This window comes from Battus philenor, unplaced genomic scaffold, assembly GCF_028537555.1.
Source record: "Battus philenor isolate CCGP_79_NKW_IND1 unplaced genomic scaffold, ilBatPhil1.0.hap1 SCAF_4, whole genome shotgun sequence".
In the NCBI taxonomy this organism is placed as follows: domain Eukaryota; kingdom Metazoa; phylum Arthropoda; class Insecta; order Lepidoptera; family Papilionidae; genus Battus; species Battus philenor.
This window is the reverse complement of record NW_027181704.1, coordinates 9,927,944-9,943,839: the sequence shown is the minus strand read 5'-3', so window position 1 is coordinate 9,943,839 and position 15,896 is coordinate 9,927,944. Positions and strand designations below refer to the sequence as shown.

The 15,896-nt window shown below is 30.0% G+C and overlaps 1 protein-coding gene across 1 annotated transcript; it reads left to right on the top strand.

Moving 5' to 3' along the window:
- Window positions 1-8,743: 8,743 nt before the first annotated feature.
- LOC137928823 (circadian clock-controlled protein daywake-like) lies at window positions 8,744-15,747 on the top strand. The gene is made up of 5 exons (XM_068771809.1): window positions 8,744-8,877; window positions 11,769-11,997; window positions 13,105-13,241; window positions 14,030-14,182; window positions 15,401-15,747. The coding sequence occupies exons 1-5, from the start codon at window positions 8,805-8,807 to the stop codon at window positions 15,556-15,558; spliced, it is 750 nt and encodes a 249-aa protein (XP_068627910.1). The 5' UTR covers window positions 8,744-8,804; the 3' UTR covers window positions 15,559-15,747.
- Window positions 15,748-15,896: the final 149 nt, after the last annotated feature.

Here is a 15,896-nt window from a genome sequence, read left to right as displayed (position 1 = left end):
TATGCTAATTTAAATATAAACAACAATCAAATGTAACATAATTAAATAAACGAGTTTGTTCTAGATCAGGAAAATCACTTCACACGTAATGACTACTAGCTGACATTTTAAAAAAATAACCGGACTGCTAAATATTAACTAATTAGATTTTTTGCGGAATAAACTTGTTAAACAGTTGAAGTATTTAGACATTAACATAATATTATTAGATCATTAAGTAAAGATTACGATGACTTTTTTGAATGTTCATATTAAAGATTAAAAAAGGCAAATTTATCATTTCAATCTCGAATATCGTGTTTTAACATAAAATTTGTAATTAAAATCATACTTAAAATCAACTCGTGGTTTTTGAACAATTGTTTAGAACCGAATGATAACCAATAAACTCCGAATGTTAGAATCGAATATTTACATGTTTACATAATAATATTTGATTTAATTTTGTGATCTATCTTCTCCCTAATGACTACTACTGTCTTGATGCTTAATATTCAAAACAGCACCCTATTGAGCCTTTATTCGTGTAATAATATACCATCACCTTGCCCTTAGTCTTCACCCTGTCGAATCTTGTTATCTTATTGAATGTTAATGTGAATTCGAGAAGCAATTAACTTAATACAGGCTCGCCACCCAAAAGGCAGGCAGACGACCTTGTGAACGTCAGAAAACGCTGGATGCAGGCCGACTCCAACCTGTGCTGTTGGAAATTTATGAGGCCAATATCCAACAGTAGAAGTAACCACAGGGTTAAAGTGATGTTGATGATATATTTATCATGCTGGGATCAAAATAATATATAAATTAATTTAATTGATTTGCTGAAATTTACAGTAAATTAAAAAATATAATGTAAAATTTAATTCTATTTATAATTCAAGATGATCACTGTTAAAATGGTAATTTTTTTAATGTTATTTTAGCATCGTTGCCTCCAGTATGCGCAAATTAGTAATTAAGTTTCAGTAAAAAATAACAAGGATTTATAAGAAGGACTTAAATAAGTCTGTATTAAACTACCGAATAGCAGGAAAAAATTATAATATTGCTCTGTATAACTTTTAAAGTTCAGAGAGTAAGTTCAATGTCACAGTTAGTATTGTAAACTGATAAATAAGACGCTGCGATTGCATCGCCTTAATCAACAAATGGTTGAAATTATAATCAAACGTGATTGTTCGTAGTTAATTTTGCATGCATTGAAGCAATGATATAATTAATTTCTCAGAAACCTTCAACAGTCATTACGAGATCTCCTTTGCTTTACGTATAGGTTGCGGACCCATGATTCTTATACTTTTATCATCGTCTCATCATGTCAGCTGATATACGCAAACTGCATTGCGCAGACCGCCACGATAACCGGACTTGAGCTTCTCCTGACCTTCACAATTTCGGTTGAAGACGTCTGTCAGTTGTATTATTACCGATTCTCAATACTGGCAATTATGTCATTTTGTTTGGAATTCTAAATTCAAATTTAAAGCTGCTGCGACTGCATTACCTCTATATTCATGCGAAAAGTTCATATTTTATGTAGTTATAATATATATTTAGCGACGTCTTCAGGCTGGCGAATTTGATGCATTAAAACTTCAAGGTATATATGTGGTTCACATTAATTAAGTTGCATTTACGTTTGCATTAAGTATACTTGACATTGATTGTGTATATTAATAACCTTGTCCTGTATCAAAAATGGATTATCGATGACATTTGCAGATATACGATAAAAACTCTAGTACATAACATATCTCTGTTTAAATAACTGTGTTACTATATAAATAGTACACTATATATATAGCATAAAAATATCAACTAGTCTTCATATGATATGGACATACCATAAATTAAAATATTCAAAAAAAACCATATACACGTGTAACATACACGTGTACTTTGAATTAATATACTATTAAAAATGTATTTATAGGTATCAAGCTTTTTTAAGGAAGGTTAAGGTAAAAAAAGTAACTTTCAAGGATAATTAATTACTAGTGTTTTAATTAACCAAACTTTAATGTTATTTTGATTTTATCTTAATTATCACTTTTTTTAACAAAAAGCTGATAAAAACGTTATAACATAGTTTAAAGGATTATCATAAAAAAGTGCTAAGTACAACTTCTTTACTGGTGAACCAACATTTTTTTACGTATGCGTTGAATATGCAATTAATTGAAGAGTTGGTAAATATTGCATACTGTCAAATATCTCTACAGATATCAGTCATAAAGAATTCCACCGTTTTTTGTCCACGATATCAAAATAATTGAATCAGATAATAGAAAGACTCGTAAATGATATATTTTCGTAAATATAAGTAAAACATTTCTCCACCGTTTTCTTTCAATGAAATACGAAGAATAAATTCTCTTGCAAATGGTGAATATTTGGAACGAAATCAAACATTTCCCTACATTTAAAACAAAAAGTATACGACGCTACAGTAAAATCATTGACCTATCAAAGCAATTTATCATATGCCTAAGTTTGGTTCGTAATGTTTTAGTCTAATCAACAAACATCTACCTTGTATTACATTACCATTTGTCCAAGAAGTCATTAAATCGCGCAGTTTATGATTTACTTATTTGTACTATAGTTTAACAGTTTTCGAGATAAAAACTAAAAAAAAAAACAAGACAAACATAAGCTTCGTCGATGATTGAAAACTGCGTGTCAATGCCTACTTGAATAAAGATATTTCCAATTACAAATAGAGAACAAAAAATAAATTACAACGAATTAAAGATTATTATTGTAAACTTGTTCTTAATATTTATATTTTTAACAAATACAATCCAATAATCAAGTGTTCGTGGATCGGAAAGATCTTTTGAAGTTGCAAAATTTTAGTGGCATTGCAAAAATTTATATTTGGAAACAAAAATATTGCATATATCAGTTTCATGATTTTTCTTTAGTTTTTTTTTCTAGGTAACATCATCATAGCACTTAATCAACCTTAATAAGAATAGGAGTTTTATATATTATGATCAATAAATTATTCATTTCATTTCAAGTAAACATGGTCTAGAATATAGTATATTTATATATATACTTCATATATTTATATATGTAGTACATATATATATATATATATATATATATATATATATATATATATATATATAGCATATGTTTATCTAATTTACTGTTATTTACGTATGGTACATCCATAAATCAAACATTTCAAAAATATAAATTACCCTGATTCTATTACAACATATTAAAACTAACAATTATTTACCTTATACCTCTGAAAATTTTGGTACTGCCAAAAGTTATTGACCTATCGCAATTCGATAAAATGATCACTCTATACAAGGTAATTGAAAATACGTGTTAAAGCATTAAGACTTTTAGGTGACTAATGCTTAATACATTCGCCACTTCAAAGTTTTTACAACTATAACCAATTAAGTATCTTGTATAGTATAAAAACATGACTTTAAGTGGTTTTAGAGCAATAATGAGTAACAGTGTGTTATAATTTTGTAAAAAATATATAAAAATACATATCTTAAAATAGTATTTATAGGTACCGGGAAAGCTTCGAGAAATTAAAAATAAATAAATAAATTATGTAGTGCACAGACAAAACGACAGTCTTGGGTTATTCCTAGGCCAATGCGATTATCCACCGCCAAAAATTTTTAATCATCGGCGAAATTAAAAATAAAGATATTATTAATATATTTTAGTACCAAATAATTAAATGAAAACAGCATACGTCACCAAAGCTATGGTGACGCAGAGGTAAGCCACCTTCTTAATCAAAGACCCAATTTAATTTTTTTTTGGTGCATGTATATAATGTAACACTTATTAATAATCTACAAAGCTTTATTTTTAATAAAAATTAGAATTAGTATATATAAAATAATAATTCAAAATAAAAATAAAAAGATAACACCTGAAAAACGAAAATACTAGAAAATTTTAATGATAAGTTTGGCACCTTTTTATGCAAGCGTATATATTATATGCTCATCCCTGTGCTAACAGGTTACAGCGAATCCAAAATAAATTAAAGCTTCAGTTTGGGTAAAAAATAATATCCGTAGAAAGCCGTTTTAAACAGAGTATTACTTCAGCTTACAAAAAAATAAAATCGTGGGTTTTGTCGCGGTATTATACAGCAAAAGTTTTACCACATTTTTAATGTCCAAAAATTCTACAATAAACAGCAGAATAATGTTAACCTAAGCAAAACTGTAACAAAGCTAAAAACTCTCACCTTCAACATATAAGGTTTGAGATAAGCGTTTTCTACTCTTTTGTATATTAAAATATTATTCTGACCAACATTTTGAAATCTCTTAAAGAATATTCGGGTGTATATACTAGGCATTTCGACTAAATTACTAGATTTATGCATCTAAAAGCAGCAGCAAGCAAAACATGTTGATCGCTCATTAAAAAATTAATCAGCCACCATTAGTAACCAGATATGTCGACACAAGGATTTACATTAGGAAGAGGAAGCCTGGCCTAAACCTTATCAGAATTGCAATCTCTAACAGAATCTTAAATGAAGAAGATGTTGATATAGTACTTCTTCTTGTGTCCCATTATCACTGACAACCGTGACCTTTTTGAAAAACTTGTCGCGATATATGTGGCGATTTTCGAGTGTTATTCGAAACAAACTGATCGGACTAGCACATTAGACTAAGGACTTAGTAGTAAAAGTGCTAAAGTTGTAACCATTCATCCAATTCTCCGGTGGTGAAAATTTTTTTCTAAGTTGTTACTGTTATATATATGTTAATACACATCTAAGAATTGTCAATAACGCGGTGTTGTCCATTGACACTAAAGGTTGCAAAGGGGTTAACTTTAAGTTGACTCGATTTTAACATTTATTTAATAAATAATTTAGTATTTATACACGATTTGTTTATAATAATTAAATTATAATACCATGATCAAGGAAAAGTTTTTACTCAATTAATAATCATATTTTTAAAGCTTCGTTTAATAGACCTAACGTCGCAAAAAACGACCTCAATTAATTTTAGTTATATTTAGTGACTAAAAACCCTTTAACTTATTAATCTTACGGATGAATAAGCAGAGAATAAGCAAAGACCCGAAAGTTCTAAGACATCCTAAATCCTTATAAGACACTGATCTATACCCAAGCTTAAAGTCTATTGCGTCTTTTCCTGGAAATAATTATGTATTGTGTATTTTATTACCGATTTCAGTAGCAATGGTGAGGAGATTCCTTGCATTGTTTAAAACTTTCTTTATTAACTAAATATCGACGATTTTAGAAGCTAAGCTTCGAAACAATTATCGTAAAAGTAATTAGATAAACTTAGACGGAAAAGGTAGTATACCCGCCCCTTAACATCAAGTGAAAGATAGTGTTTTAGTACTTCAAGCATCAAAAATTAAAAAGGCAATGAAAGTACATTTTTTCATTTTATAATATAAAGGCCGGTACGAATTCACTGTAATAGATATGCCTTTATTTTTATTTTGAAATCAGAACGGCTTATCTAGGATTTAATGTCATTATTTCAAATATAAATTGATTACACGAAACACTCGTACAGTCACATAAATCTGAAATCCAAATAAGGGTAAATGCGGAAACAGGCAAAAGAAAAGATTGCGTCCGGCCCTGAAGCTTACAATAAAGCGATATATTAAAAGTATTTTTGTGTAAGAATTGAACAGTAAGACAAAAGAATAATTTAAATAAGTCAAAAAGGAATTAAAGAGCCCTCTAATTGATTAATATTATAGTGCCAAGGATCGTTATAGTTAATATCATTATAATAATTTCATCCGTAAGACTACTGCTAGCAATAAGCCTCTCTCATATCTTTCCAATAAGACTGATTAAAAGCGGCCTGCAACCAGCGTTTTTGCAACCAGCTTCGCTTTCCGATACGTAGTACTAGTAGTACTTTAGAACATTAAGTTTATTTCTTCTTGCCAAACTTGCTTAATTTCGTTCGTCTACGCATATCCTGATTTAAGAATTTCGTTGACCATGACCTGCCAATGGTGCCTGTAGTGCGAGATCACGTTTCAAATAATTATTCAACAAATTATCAGTTTGTCTTTAGTTTCCTTTATAAAATATTAATAAATAATCCAATAACATTTTCGACATGGTAAAGCCAAATGAGCGACTTATTGTATATTTATTTGGCAGGCGTTTTACTGCCCACCTATTAGCTTTTTACAATTTAAATTCTATTAATAAAACCCCGCTGTTTTATCAACGCCTTTATTATCACAAAAACAAACTCATTTTATTTTACTGCGCTGTGAATACATCGTACGAAATATAATATTTAGATTGTTGTACTTTTGTCTTGAACGGATACGATTCTGCGCAAATCCAAGACAGAAAATCAGTGAGCTCAGATATTGCTGTAGAAACCCGATGCGAGGCTCGTCAAGAAGTTCCTGAACTTCAATACCTTTAACAAAATTTCGTTATCGGACTCAAATCAACCAATGTCACTTGGGTAACAGTGTAAGCCAGTTCATTCCTAACAAAATCCTAATATTGACGATAAGAGTAACTAAGAGACTTCAAAATGCAGTTAGTGGGCAATAAACGGCATGACCTTGGACGAATTATGACTTCTTATGTCAAATTTCAAAATTTCAAAATTGTCAAAATTCAAAGTCGAATTCGTTGAAGAACAAAAAATAAAATAGGATCACAGCGACATAAATCTCTTGCCGCAGATCAACATTATTCATTTTTAGTAAACCTGTTTAATTAAAATTATAATGAATACATACAAAAACTGCGCGCAATAAAAACATTTTATAATACATCAAAATTTGTATATAAATTTTTAAATCTTTGTTGATGTTTCATAATAATAAAATAGTAAGTGGAATTTTATCACATTTTTGCTTGTCTTAATTTATGTAATGCAACTAAATAAAATCAACTTGAAAATTTTGAGAATAATTAATGTATTAATAACAAATTAACTGTGTTATATAGGCGAAACTAAAAGAAATTTGTACTATTATAATTGAGGAAGTAATTAAATGACCATACCTACCTACCAAAAAATTAACCGTGAAAATATTATTTATTATTTATATATTTGTAATAAAAAATAATTTAATACAGTAATAATAGCAAAGACTTATATAATATCCTCTGATCTAATAACCCATATAACGTTTCATTGAAGTATCATTTGCAAGAGACACATTCTGATCAATGTCAAGGTAAGGACTGTACGCATTTACAATTCACCCAACAAGCTCAGACAAAAAACCATCAAGTTAAAAAAAAACTATGTAATCAATGTAAAAGTTTAACCAATATGGTAATAGTATAATATAAATAATAATCATGAATAGGTGTAATCTAAAACTTTTCGTAAATGGGTGACACGTAAGCACAAAAGTTTTATTGTAAACATTACTAGAAACCAATGGAAATATGTTAAATAATTGAAATATTCCTGACCAAATTTACACTTATAAGTTGTGTGTTTTTGTTTGCCTTGATCTATTTTCTGATAGAAAACATCACATGTCCTATAGTTACGTTAATAACCATACTAAGGTCATCTGTTAAATAAATTTTCAGTTAATGTAATGATAAATGACCAGTCATTAGTCGCATTGTTTGAAATATAACAATTGGTGTCAAAAATAATGTACTATTCTATAACCATAGACTTACAAGTTGTCTTAACAAAAAAGTAAGTGTAGTATTTGCTAAAAAGACTACAAATAAAGAATCATTTCTCATGATTACACAAATACTGTTTATCCATGTATATATTAAATATATAAATATATTTGACATCACATTGAGTATATTTTATATAAATATCATTAGCTATCCTTATTTAATTTTACACAAATTTTGTTTATTAAAATTAATAAACAGTCCTGAGTAAAAAACGTGATGACCTATCTTCATCAATATGTCAGCCTATAGTTGCCCACTTCAAGACATAGGCTTTCCTAAATTTCGCTGCAATGACCAATCTTTCCCTAGTCGCATCTAACGACCTCCCGCAACATTGACTACGTCGTCGTTCCTCCTAGTGGAGGCCTACCCATACAATGTCTACCGGCTCATGGTCGGCACTTGAGAACCTTTCTGCCCCAACGACCATAGACTGTGACGAACGACGTGCCACGCCCACTGCCACTTCAGACGAACTATTCTTCGAGCTACGTCGCCAGTGACTTTGATTCCGAAGCGAAGCGAAGCTCCGAACATGGCCCTCTCTATTGTTCTATGAGTGACCTTGAGACTTCTTATAAGGCCCAGGAATTGTTTTATAGTATGTTAAAATAATAAATCATTATTATGGTGCGATGAATTTTGAAATATGATTTGCACTGTACAGTAAACTATGTATATTTAATTGTATTTAATTTTTTAATTTGATCTTATTGTAAATCTGTAGGAGAGGCCTATGTCCAACTGTGGACGTCCTGCGGCTGAAAATATGATGATGATTATGTTGCATTTACAACTAGTCCTGAATGTGTTATTAAATTCTTTTCAGGCGATTCTCGTTATTTAATATTTATATGAAAATAATCAATGAAGAGCAAAATTCAATGACTTTAAAATAACTGAACACTTATAATAATTAGTTAATTTATTAGTAAAAAAGTACGTAATGGCCGACTTGGTGTTCTTGGAGCTTCTTAGCTATAAAAAATGTATACGTAACATCGTGTCGGCACATAAATAAGTAGCACGAAGCCTACATTGAGGCAGTAAGTGGTGAGCTGTGACCAAACGTATTCGATAATTATTTATTAAGAGATTAAAAATGCAGTCAATAAAAAATATAGTGTTTCTCGCGGCTTTACTTTGTTATACTTATGCAGAAAATCCACAACTACGTAAGTTTTTTTATTAGCTATTATTTGTTACGATTTTTTTTATTCTTTATGATCAACAGTGTAAATAATGTTTGCTTGTCATGATTTTTAATTTTTGATAATTTTATTCATCGCGAATATTTTTTGAATATCATAATAAATATGTGTGACAGGCAAAATTTTCAAGATTTCAGTTTTTTTTTTTAAATTCGACTATTAATTTAGAATAAGCGTTTTTAATTAAATTGACGAAATAATAAATTGTTTTTATTTTATAGTAATATTACTTTGGGTACTTATCCCACCCGTTTTTATTTTCGGAGGAAAACATCATTAATTATTTTTTCGCTGTGTCTAATTGAGTACTATGTTTTTTTCTTTCACTAATAATTTAGGTTTTTTAAAAAATCGTTGCCTAAAAATATAATTTATTATTCAATGTATTTGAGGAATTTATTACTTACAATTATTAAACTGGTGTAAAATCCTCAAATAAATATATAAAAAGTGATATAAAAATAAGGGTAAAAGAAAAGCATATAAAAACTAAATAATTAAAAAAAAAACAATAAAATAGAATAAGGTATTTTTACACATTTTGTATATAAGGGTAATCTTTATAAACTTATATTAACTTAAAATGACATCAAGATATAACATTCAAACCATACCTGTTATTTAATAAATCATTTAAAAGCAATAAAAGCACTATATTTTGATCTAATCTAGACGATTTTAATAAAAAAAACATTATACTTATTGGTAGTATATTTAATTTAATGTTGACTTAAACGCCTTATAAATACGAAAACCTTACATGTAAAACATTTTAAGTCTAAGTTATAAGTAATGTAACACTTGATAAAATTAACCCATTACAACCTTACCATTGTATCGGCACGTGAAGCTAATTAATACCTAAACCTCGAAAAACATAGTACAAAAATTATTATAGAGATAATAGTGGAGATTTCTCTTTTCCATTTTTTTTATGAAACATAGTATTAAAGACTAACCAAGGCTACCAAGGTAGCTCGAAGAAATACTCATCTGAACTGGCAGTAGGCTGTTGATACCAAAAGGATTTCGAGTGGCGATCACGAGCCGATAATCGCGGCGTGGGTAGACCCCCAACTAGGTAGACAGGCGATATAGTTAAAGTCACGGGAGTTCGCAGGAAGTCTTTGGATTTGGGCAGCACAAGGCCTGTCATCGTGGCGATCATTTGGTGGAAGCTAATGTGGTGGTCTGTGGTCGGTGGGCGTCTTTCAGCTGAAAAGAAGAAGAACAAAAACTAACTAAAATGCTACTGTGTTAGTTTCACGATGTGCAAATACGTCGTCGGATAATAACTGGAAATGTATTGCGTTATCATTATTATCTTTTCAAAAAATGTTACAAGTTCAGATTATATTGTCTTTATAAGGTCACATTTATGTTACTGAATATTCCGATAATTCTGATTTGTATAAAAATTTTATTTATCACGAACTCTTTACGTGTCTATGCATTAGTCACAATAATTTATAAGGCTTTACAATAATTTCGTAAGTTTGCAATTGTCATTGAAATATATTGTGTAATTTTTGTTTAAAACACTGTTGTACATGCCTATCTCTTCGAAGAATATTTCTTACTACACAAGTAACCGATGTTCTTTAGATTTTAAATAAAAATACATTTGTATACAGTTTCTAAGCACCTAGAAAAAAAATTACTCTTTTCACAAAATAATAAAAAAAATAATATCCGGCCTTGGCATGTAGATATTTGCATAGCTTCTGACTTGATCTTTGCGTCATAATGAGTATGACTTTTCCGATAGCTATAAAACAATTAAGCCGAATTAAAATCTGCTTTATAAACTGCAATGCCAAGCTGGCCCTGAATAGTGTCCAGCAAAACTTTACCTTTTTTGAATAAATCAATCTTCGTTTTTTCGAATTTTACACAAAACAGAATTCCTGTTTATCCTAGTCTTATTTACATATATGAATACACACATATACACATATTTATATATATGAAATAACCAAATTGTTATTTGAGCTACAAAACTTACATTAACAACTGAATTATTACTACAAATTATTGAATAACAAAGAGATACACGCATGTTTAAAAGTCTAACATAAAAGTTAAAAAATTTTGTAGGCAATTATTATTATTATTAAAATGTCTGGAAGCGGACTGTATCTGCATCCTGCAAAGACTTTAACAAGGTCTATCAACCTTTTGGGTGGATCCTCCAGGACTCGAACAGTTCTGCGCGCTATGTGGCTTGTCCACTGTCCTTACAACTTGCCAACGCAAAATAATAGAATGATTTAATCTACTCAAATAATTTTTATTTCTGCGTTATTGGATTTTTCCTTGTCTGTATTCGCCTCACGATTCATTCTAATTTATGCGAAATAAATAATCAATGTGTCCGGTATAAGGACAATGATTGCTATGCTATACTTTAAGAGTATTCAAACAAAAAAAACGTAAACACAAAAGGCTTAATCAGTTTTTTTTAATAGTTATTATATTATTCAAATAATATCTCATATCATATCTCTTTTACTAGCTCTGCATTGCAAAGTTAACAAATATTAATTCTGATTTAATATAAACGGACAAGTCGTTTCTTCAATATCTTCAGATACACGATCTATCACTATTGTTGTTATAATTACACCTTTATCTTTATAAATTTAAATCAAGATAAATCTATTACGCATTTGTTTATAAGATTTATGAAAATGACCCTTGCGCAAAATATTGTGTAATGAAATGTTTTATTTTTATATTCTTAACACGTACGAAATGTTGACATAATCACAAATAGTTTTTTTGGTATTTCTTGAATATTACTTTGCTAAATAAATAGTAAAATATTTAACTTTTATTTCGATTTTTATTTTCAGCTGCCTTCATTAAAAAATGTAATTATAAGGACAAAAACTTATCAGGCTGTATAAGGTTGCAAATAGAAAACAGTTTACCTCATTTCACCAAAGGAATTCCAGAATTAGGCGTACCCCCAACTGATCCCGTAAATTTAGATGATATACACATTGATGGCAATGGCTTAAAGTTGACATTTACTAACGCAGCTATGCATGGACTTGGTCAATCAAAGCTTACGCAGCTGAGGTAAGTACATCTGAAATAATTTTCAATTTCTCTATTCTAACCTAATCGATACACAACACAACAAACGGTCCACGATTTTCTAGAAGTTAACACTATGTGCAATAACAAATTAAATAGAAACTTTGATTAATTGAAAATCGAACATTATGGGTAGAAATAATCATTCCTAGCTTCTTACTAATACGAACACTATTTTAATACAAATAACCAGTTAATTTTAACTGAAATTGCTTCTTTCTTAAATAGTAGTTACTAGGGTTAAATAATTTTAAGAAAAAACCTTGTTGTCTATTAAATTTGAAATTGACACCGATAAAATTTACTGTTATTATTTCAACCATAACGAATGCCTCCCGTGAAAGAATAATAGCAGCTCCACTTTGCTAAAATATTATTAAAGTTGAGAACTTCTAAAACAAACATTGCATCGCTTTTGCGAATACCAATCACCTGTCAAAAAATCAAACAGCGCGTGATATTCTTAAAATGTTATTAAAAAATTTGATACCAGCACCGCAGATACCAAATTCCTCTAGTAAATAATATTCAGAAAGCTACTATTACTATATTTAAAAAAAAATTGTCAAAGGTTTGTATGCTGACGATAACTACACTATCAATGACTCCATGGAAGATATTACGACTGTATTCGCTTTCAGACTGTTTCAATGTCAAATAAATATGTTATTTTATATCGTATAAAAAGATATGTAGTCCCGCTGAGTTTACTTCACCTGTTCTTCTCAGGTCTAAGACATTTATCATCCAAAGAAGTAGTTGAAGTCAATAAGAGTACATCGATAATAGATGTCAACTTCTTGTTTGGATCCATACTAAGTTAAATAAATAATTTTGGAATTTCAAAGAGTTTATTTTTTCGCTTTCCTTCTGGATACTGATTAGCTTCCACCCGAATTTTATTATTGGAATTTTCCATTAGTAATATTCGATACATTGTATCGACATAATGCAGTAACAAGTTCTATTCATATTATAACACAATAACATTATAAGACGCGCTGGAGAATTATTGTATGCTAATTGTTCCTTGAATAAACAGGTTGAAACGATTAATTGTGTTATAAATTAAGTCGACTTGCTTCACAGAATGGACATTGGAAATGAGGCAGAAGACTTCACATTAGCCTTCAAGTCTAACCTTAGTCTGACTGCTAAGTACAACATGGATGGAAAAATTTTAGTTCTCCCTATTCAAGGAAATGGCGATGCGCTTATTAAAACAGGTAAAGTTATTTTTAATATGCCATTTGTAAAACTGAAAGTAATTACGATTATAAAGGACATTAATTAGCTTCCAAAAATTACACCCGGGTCATTCGTCTATCGCAGAGGTCGCCAAACTGGCCTGCGACACATGTGACTTTTTGCGGATCTTTCTCAAAATTTATGGAGCGTTATAGAATAAAATATTTTGTATTTTTAATGTATTAGCTTAAAGATGAAATGTAAACAGTTTAGTTTAGTTTAGACAGTGCCCTTTCTCTCCCGAACGGATAGGAAAGGATATTTTTCACTTTGGAGGAGTACTTAATATTTTTAAAGACTCGCTTTAGGTATTACTATTACTTATGTATCTTTGAGAAACATGAACTATAATTAATAAAGAAAAGCTACATAATGTACTCATAACTCCAGCTCTTGCAAAATAAGTTTACACTTGACAGGCTTTTTAAAATGACTCTGAATCAACTTCAATTTTTTTTTATTAATTTTTCTACATCTTTCCTAATTTACCGCTGGTACTTGTGTATATTTCAAATGTTTAATTCGCTTCAAATAAATAACGGTCATATTATCGTTGTATGAATGTAAAACGAATGTAAAAATCAAACTCCCAAAGCTAGTTTCGAGGTTATTGTAACCTTGAACTCTCGAGCGACCTTTACACGTGCCTAGATTTCTATCACCATGATAATTTTATTGCTAACATAATTAATTAATTTTCTCTCGTATCAATTACGTACATATTTTATTATTAAGCATCAATAAATTTTTAAATGCAATTTCGCAGAAAACGTTGAGGTAAACATCCAGAGCAAACTAGCGCACGTTAAAAACAACAAAGGAGAACTCCACTTGAAACTTGTTACACCTAACTACAAATACGACATTGAAAGCACAACATTTGAGTTTAGTAACTTGTTTAATGGAAACAAAGAATTAGGTAAGACAACGTGTTTACAGAGTTATTCTGTCGACGTTTTTTTTGTCATAAACAAATGCTGTTTGTCCATTGGTACAGCAGCGCAGGGTGTGAGAAGGCAGACTTCAAGGCGTTTCGTCTAAACCTCTAAAGTAACTAAGCTTTAAGTGTGCTTAAGAAACTCAACTCCGCCTTTACACCATTTATTTCACCGGATTGAGAAACCGCCAAGTTCTTTGATCGCTTAAGTAAACGATGGAATCTCGGTTTGGACATGTACTTCAAATACGTAGCATTCCGTTATATTATGAAATTGACTAGCTGTCAACCCCTCTTGCAGGTGGAATTTCATTAAATTCGTTCAAAGCTGATCGCTCCGCGGCAAAAGAAGTATTCCTACAAAATTTTAAGTCTCTGAGTCTTATGGACCCAGAGGTATTGTGATGTCAGTAGATGGGTAGAAATCCCTTGTATAATATTTATTAATGGATAATTTGCCATATGGAAACTGTTATCATAAAAATCTTTTTTTTCTGAGCACAAATCTACTGGTTTCGTATGCTCTAATCGTTCCTATTAAAATATTAACGTTTAGGAACTAGATAACAATTACATAACCAATTACATGGCCTTTTGCAACGTAGATCTGCAAATACTGTTTCATAAAATAAATAGATAATTATTAAGTTAAGGTTGCAATCGCAGATCGCGTGTTTTTCTCGACAGGCAACATTGTGTAAATTAAATGACATTGCAATTGTCCACAAACGATGTGGCGACACCGGAAGGTCCTAGAACCAAAATTCGTAATGTTTACGATACCTGTCGGTGCTAGATCTACGTGGTGAACTGGGACTCGGAATTGGGGAATATTATAGCAAAGACAGAACCCTCGATTGAAGCTTTTAAGATAATGAGAATATTAAAAGGCTAACAAAAAACAGAGCAACGAACGCTTAAAGATCTGCTTATGATATATTAAAACCCATTAGTCGGTTTAAGTTTATATTTTACGAAAACCTACTCGATGTATGGATTTATAACAGATATATTGGCACATCGGAAATCAATATATTCAAAATTGTATTATGTACTTATGTATAGTTACAAGCGATTGTATTTATAAAAGATTAATATTTTGTTCAATGTTTATTACTAACTTGCAAAATTAAATGCGTTTCACTGTAATCGTCTTTAAAATATTTGTTGCGAGTTTTAATTTTAAATTATGTTTGACAGCTGATACGACCACAACCTTCGCAAATGAGAACTGGAGACAACTGATGGATGACTTGGCACCCCCAGTTATTAAGCAAATCGTCCGCACAATCATCAAAGCTATCAACAAATTCTTTAGTAAAATTCCTGTCGAAGACATAATAGACAACTTTAATTAATATTTAAAGTATGATTTTAATAAATGAGATAATTTTAAAATAATTGCTAGACTTAATGACAGCACTGATTTTAAATTTAAAATATAATTATGTAATTTGATCTCGCGTACCGAGATGTATTCATTTAATTAAAACATTTTTAATGATTTGTGGATTACAAAAGTTGTACACAATGTGAAATTATTAAAAAATAATATAATTTATAAAAAATATGTTAAATTTCATTGTCATTTTTTCTCCTACTAAAAAATTATGAAACACAAACATCCGCATCATGTCAGCCGATAGAGGCCGATGCGTTGCTCCACCAAAAGATAGTCACAATAACTAATCTTTTG